General features: G+C 47.2%; 1 protein-coding gene across 2 annotated transcripts in view; it reads left to right on the forward strand.

Moving 5' to 3' along the window:
- Window positions 1-1172, forward strand: part of PACS1 (phosphofurin acidic cluster sorting protein 1) — a 72178-nt gene extending 71006 nt beyond the window's left edge. For both annotated transcript variants that reach the window (XR_012787939.1, XM_075569776.1), the window contains one exon: window positions 26-1172. Coding sequence is in view for 1 of the 2 variants with exons in the window: in XM_075569776.1 (XP_075425891.1) it covers window positions 26-141 (116 nt within the window). In the remaining variant the exon portion in view is untranslated. The remainder of the gene's footprint in view (window positions 1-25) is intronic.
- Window positions 1173-6935: the final 5763 nt, after the last annotated feature.

The following is a 6935-nucleotide window of genomic DNA, read 5'->3' on the forward strand; positions in this document are numbered from 1 at the left end:
CGCCCTCTCTTTTCCTCTCTCACAGTCACAGTTGATGGGCGTCTGTTCGGTGATGTGAAGTTTTTCCAGGTGGCGTCTCAGTGGCCGACGCACGTCAAACATTTTCCTGTTGGTGTCTTCAGCTCAACGGGGAAACCATGATACACCCCAAATTGGCACTGTGATTCACCCTTATACACTCTACTATAACCCGTGATACACCCTAATACACTCTACTATACACCGTGATACACCCCAAATATACCCCTGAGATACCTAATATACCCATTTATACACCCCAATTATACACCCTAATACAGCCCAAATATACACCCTTAAACATACTAATATACCTGAAATACACACCCTCATACAGCTAACATATACACCCTGCTACACACCCGTCACATGCTGTTACACGCACAGACACACCCGTCACTTGTTGTTACACACACGGATACACCCGTCACGTGATATTACAAACAAGAACACATCCGTCATGCGCGGTTACACACACGGACACAACCGCCACGCGCCGTTACACGCACAGACACAACCGACACGCTTCGGTTACACCGACTGGCACACCCATTACGCTCTGTTACACACAATGACATACCCGTCACACCCCGTTACACACATTGGCATACCCGTCATGCGCTGTTACACCCACTAGCCCATCAGTCACGCCCTGTTACACACACTGGTATACCCGTCATGTGCTGTTACACACACTGGCTCATCCGTCGTGCGCTGTTACACCCTCTGTCACATCCGTCACGTGGTATTACACCCACTGGCACATCCGTCACGCACTGTTACACACACTGGCATACCCATCATGTGCTGTAACACACATGGACACATCAGTCACACACGCTGTTACACCCTCTCTTGTGAACCTTTTAGCGCACCTGCGCTCTCATATTACCCTGTACGCTCCATTACCCTATTTAAACACTGCCGTATTCACCCTTCGCTCTTTTTTCCTCGTGACCGTCCGCCTTCCTTTTAATGTCAATGTACAGTATACTAATTATTAAGCACAATTCCCCACTTTCCCCTGTCCTCTCCCCTCTTTCTGGTGTTGCACAACATGTATATAATTTGCTTCCTAGCTTCTTTTTATGTTTTTATATTGTTTTTATTATTATTATTGTTTTTCATTAAATTTTCTGTGGTTTATATGAAAATGTGTGAGCATGTGATCTGTGGGAGCGATAGCGGTGCTGCTAATGTTATCCTAATCAGTCAGATCTGTCCCTGAATCAATATCGCTTCATCAAACTTGATATAATAGTAAATTAGTGGTTGGGAAGCTGGTGTTATAATATGCCATTAAAAATATCAGTGCTGGACTTCCGGCTGAGAAGCGGAGGAAGATGGGTGCGTCTGAGTCACGCTTCGACCACAGCCTAGAACCCGATAAAGCTGATAGCCAATCAACATACTCCAGCTACCGCAACCCGCGGCTAATCAGAGGATTAGCAGAAGAGGCCTGCAATTATGCCTCCAAAAAACAGCTGTACTCATAGTTACATAGTTACATAGTTACATAGTAGATGAGGTTGAAAAAAGACGTACGCCCATCAAATTCAAACTATGCTAAATTTAGACAACAGATACTTTATCCTATATCTACTTATTGATCCAGACAAACAAAACAAACAAAAAAAAACCCAGTGTCGTATCATTCAATGATATCTCATAAGGGGAAAATTAAATTCCTTCCTGGCTTCAAGAATTGGCAATCGGATTACTCCCTGGATCAACATCCTTCCCATGTTTACTTATTTGGTATATCCCTGTATACCTTTCCTTTCTAAAAAGATGTCCAACCTTGTTTTGAACAAATCTACTGTGTCTGCCATCACAGTCTCCGTGGGTAATGAATCCCACATTTTAACTGCCCTTACTGTAAAGAACCCTTTCCTTTGTTGCTGGTGAAATCTCCTTTCCTCCAACCTTAAGGGATGGCCCCGAGTCCTTTGTACTGCCCGTGGGATGAATAGTTCTTTTGAAAGCTCCCTGTACTATCCACGAATATATTTGTATATTGTTATCATATCCCCTCTTATACGCTTCTTTTCTAATGTAAATAAATCTAATTTAGCTAGCCTCTCCCCATAAGTTAGATTGTCTATCCCATTTATTCATGTGGTGGCTCTCATCTGCACTGTCTCTAGTTCCATAATATCTTTTCTAAGGAGTGGTGCCCAAAATTGTACTCCATATTCAAGGTGTGGCCTTACTAATTGTCACGGTAGCTTGTGACAGGGTATAATATACACCAAAATATCTGGGTTGAATTGAACACGACTTAGATATAATAAATATAGTTTATTCCTTAAAGAAGAACACACAAGATGATACAAATAACAGACAAGAAATAGACACTTACTTAAGGGTTGGACAATGAAGCAATCAGGTACAGGATTGGCAATTCATTCAGCAATACAGGTTCAAGTGAAGACATGAAAAAGCATGAAAGAAACTGGGCATAGAGCTTACACTCGTTTATATAGAGTTTCACTCCTATACCCTGACATTGAGTGCAAGTCATTGGAGGACAATTATCTGCACCCAATCCCTCCTTGCCACCTCACTTGAGAGGCAAAGTAATACCTGCCCACTGGGTGGATATTATTCTAATCAGGGGCTTATTTCCCTAGCCCCCCTCCCACAAGACTGGCGTCTGAAAGTCTGTTTGGGACAGGAAAGCCTTTGTCCCAAGGTGTAAAACACAACACGTATCATAAAGTACCCACGTCCTGCTTTCCTTTGTGATAGCATACACAAGCAGGGTGGGGGAGCCTTTGATCAAGGGGTTTATTGTAGACCATTTGTCTCCCCCCTGAGCATTAACATACCATATGGGCTCTGGGCTTTTATACCAGACCCAAAATACAATACATTCTTTAATATCTACACATTAAAATAATCCGTTCTGTGGGTCTGAGCGGGCTCAAATCTGCCAGGTCCTCATGCCGGAGGACCCTTGCCATAGTGGACAAATATCCTTCCACGACCCCCAGAACCGGAGATACAAAAAACAAGTTAAAATCCCCTATTAACTTTAATACAGGATTCTCTGCTATAAGCTAAAAGAAATCTCTGCGTTTCACTCTCCCATTGAAATCAATGGGCTCCGTCGCTATAGGCTTTCAATGGAGCAACTCCGCCATTGAAGTCAATAGGGAAATCACAATTTCCACATTTGCCCATACTCCGTCTGGTTAATCGGAGAGGGCTGGAAATGGCCATGCAGTCATGCCGGAACAGTGACTACCTGCGACCAAAATCCCAGTGTCACGGTAACTTTATGACAAGATATAATTTACACCAAAAATACCTGGGTTGAACTGAACACGGCTGAGATATGATAAAATATAATTTATTCCTTGAAAAAGGTGAACACACAAGTTATACAAATAACATACAAAATATAGACACTTAAGATGGAATGATGAAACATAAATGCACTTTAAAAGATTTTTAAAATACAGGATTCGTCCCTTTAAAAATGAATCTCTGTTTTTCACTCTTTCCCCATTGAAAACAACGGGCTCCGCCGCCATGGTTTTCAATGGAGCAACTCTGCCGTTGCAGTCAATGGAGTACCCCGCCATAGACTTTCAATGCGGAGAACCGCCGCCATTGAAGTCTATGGGAAAAACCACAAATCTTTACATTCGCCCACACTCCGTCTGGTTGATCGGAGAGGGCTGGGAATGGCCATGCATTAAAGTCGGAACCTTGGCTACATGCCACCCAAATCCCATCCCTCTGGTCATTCCAGAACCGGAGATATGGACTTAAATTTTTCACCATTTCACACTTAGCCGTTTTTACGCCACGCGGCTTTTTCCCATTGGAATCAATGGCCGGCGCCGCCATAGACAATGCATGGGCGCACGCCGCCATTGGATTCAATGGGACCTCCGCTCTGCCATTAAAGTCAATGGCGCGACCCTCCTCCGCTTTACCCTTTACAGGGGTCTCTCATTCCTGGACCCAGTGGGGGTTGTGTGTGGGGGTTCCTAGGGGCTGGGGGCAACAAGAATTTTATTCCCAGGTGCCCTAGAACCTAAGATTCCCACGCCAATTGTCATTGAACTTGACCGAAGTGATTAAACTCTTTTCAAAGACATTGTATCCGCTTCTGCGGTCTGCGGTTTGGATGGCTGCCAACCCGTTCCTGGAGGTCGGCGTCGAGGAATCCCCATTGAAATGAATGGCTTCATTGACTTACAATGGGGAACCGCCGCTCCTCCTCTCGGGCGCCACCTGCAGGTTTTCTGATGAAAATGGGCCCAAATCGCCAGTTTCCCCATAGGATCGTATGGAGCTGCAACGGCGACCTATGAGGAGCTGCAAAATGGAGCCTGCAAAGGCGGGAAAATGGAACAAAGGGCTATAATCACTCCTTAACTATTAACCCTTTCCCTCCCGCATCAATCCCAGTGTATGTGTTGGTGCAGACACTAGAATGGGAACAATACACATTTACAGGGGAATATTCATGTGGTTGCTGAAGCAGGGTAAAAACATTACTGGACCGCAGTCCAGTTAACCCCTTGCTTCCCAAGTGAGAGCAGGGGGTGGCCAAATGGGGTGTAACCCCTTTAATACCCGGCAAACCCCCTGTCCCATGACACCTCCCCTGCTCATTGGGTGCCTTGTGACCCAGCTGCCCACCCTGGCACTGGGACACCACTGGCATCCTTGAAGTACTTGATAAGTCCTGAGGCGTTGGCCTGGCAAAATTGTCCGCTGGCATTGTCCAGTACACTGTCCTGCCCACATTGGATGGTGAAGTCCAGATCCTGCTGAGCAGGGCTCCAATGTGGCCGACGGGTATTCTCCTTTGCCCCCCTCTGCCCCCCACCCAGTGCCTGGTGAACCAAGACCACCGTGAAGGGCACCTCTGCAGACCAGGCTGCATGTTGCCCAGAGACGGGAATGTCTCTGTACCAGCGAGAGAGCTGCTAACAAGCACAGACCGTCGCTTCTCTGTCAAACCAGTCTGGGAAAGAGCTATGTCACTATCCTGTAGGGACCCTACCTGCCCTGGCCCTGTGCCCACCTGTAGCTGCTCTGCTATACCCTTGCCTCTCCTCCCTGGCTCTAGGGCAGTCCCCACCCCGAGTGGCATCACTTCTGGATTCCAGAAACCACCTGGGATGCTGACTACTACCCTCTCCTGTGCCTCCTGGAACAAGGCAATCCCCCAGTACCCTGTACTGGGGATCCTGGTACCCAGATACGTTGCCCCTGCCCTCTCAAAACTGAAGGCCAGGAAATAAGCACCTGCTACCACCACTGCTGCTAGGGCCAGCATCACTCCTCTCCCCTCCACTGTGCTGCCCTTCCTCCCGGTAGCTACCCTTGGCTACCCTGGGGACAGAACCATCGGCTGTACCCCCCTAGCCCTGGCTACTGCTCCTGGCTGCCTATCTCCCCACAGCCCTACCTCTGGGAACCCTGCGGAATCTGTCATGGGGGTCTCTCCTGGCAAGTCAGAACAAGGGACCTCCTGCCTTCCTAGCCCATCCCTAGCTTCTACCAGATGCCTGACACCCCACTGACCTCCTATCTTCCCCTGCTCCACAGTGCCTCCCTGCCTAGGCTCAGCACCTCAGCCACTGCTGATGACTCCTGCTGCCTACCTCCCTGCAACCCACCTTCACTCTGCTTCCCCTTAGGCAATCCTAACTGTAATACCTGTATGCCCGCAGACCTGGCCAGTCCCCAGTACTGAGGTGGGTAAGGGTATAACATGCACCCACAGCAGTGAGGACGTGCCCGGAGTGTGGTAATTGCGTTGCCAGGCCTGGTGAGTAAGGGTTAACATTATTCTTGCTGAGTCTGGGGTGCCAGAGGTAGGAAGGTAATGTCCAAGAGCCAGAGTTCAGGGGTTGGAGAGAGCAGCGTAGTGATGTCCAAAAGCCAAGGTTCAAGGGCAGGAAAAGGCAGCGTAGTCAAGTCCAAAGCAGAGTTCAAGTTCAAACCAAAGGAATCCAAATGGGCAGAGACAGGAACCAGAGCTGAAACAGACAAGGGAGCTAGGCATAGACACTGCACACACAGGAGCTACAGGAAAGCTATGCAGAGCAAGGACTGAGAGGACAGAGTGGGGTTATATGGAAAGAAGGGCCAATAGGGGAGAAGGGAGTGTGACGATAGCTTATGACATGTTGTAATTTACACCAAATAACTGGGTTTGAACTGAACGAGGCTTAGATATAATAAAGTATATTTATTCCTTTGGATAGGTGAACACACGATATAGTACAGTAACAAGACAAGAAGTACACTTACTTTGGGGATGGGGGATGAGAAGTATGTTGCATAGCAATTCTCTCGCAATCAGGTACAATCAAGATGATATCAGAAGACAAAGGATAAAGGGTGGACAACAGTTTATAAACCTTTTGTAACCCTATCCTTAACATTGAGTACAGGTGATTGGTCTTCAATTACCTCTAGCCACTCTTTAACGTGGGAACACATTTTGATACATGCCCCCTGCTAGTTGGCACATGCGCATTAGAACTCTGGTTTCTCATGTCTGTAGCCCCTCATCTGCATCAGGAATGCCAGCTAGTCTACCAAACGGAATTCCTGGCAGGATACTCTTTGTTGTGAGGTGTGAAATGGGACACTTACAGACTGCTCTGGTTTGAGCCGTCTCCGCCCTCAGGTAAACAGTGAGGGTGACAAAATCCTTTGAACAATACTTAAGTCCTAGACATTGGGTCGCCTCTCTGGCCATATGCTACCCTGGTATGCAAAGGAATTTCCTCTGGGTTTTATCCCTGCTTTGGGACACAGTATTAAAGATAAAACACAAACATATTAAAATATCCGGTTCCATTGGGTCCAGCGGGTCCAAACTTCCCAGTTCTCAATGCCGGTACTGGGACACCCTATGGTCCAATTTGCGACTTGCTACG

The sequence above is a fragment of the Ascaphus truei genome, chromosome 14, assembly GCF_040206685.1.
Source record: "Ascaphus truei isolate aAscTru1 chromosome 14, aAscTru1.hap1, whole genome shotgun sequence".
Taxonomy (NCBI): Eukaryota; Metazoa; Chordata; class Amphibia; order Anura; family Ascaphidae; genus Ascaphus; species Ascaphus truei.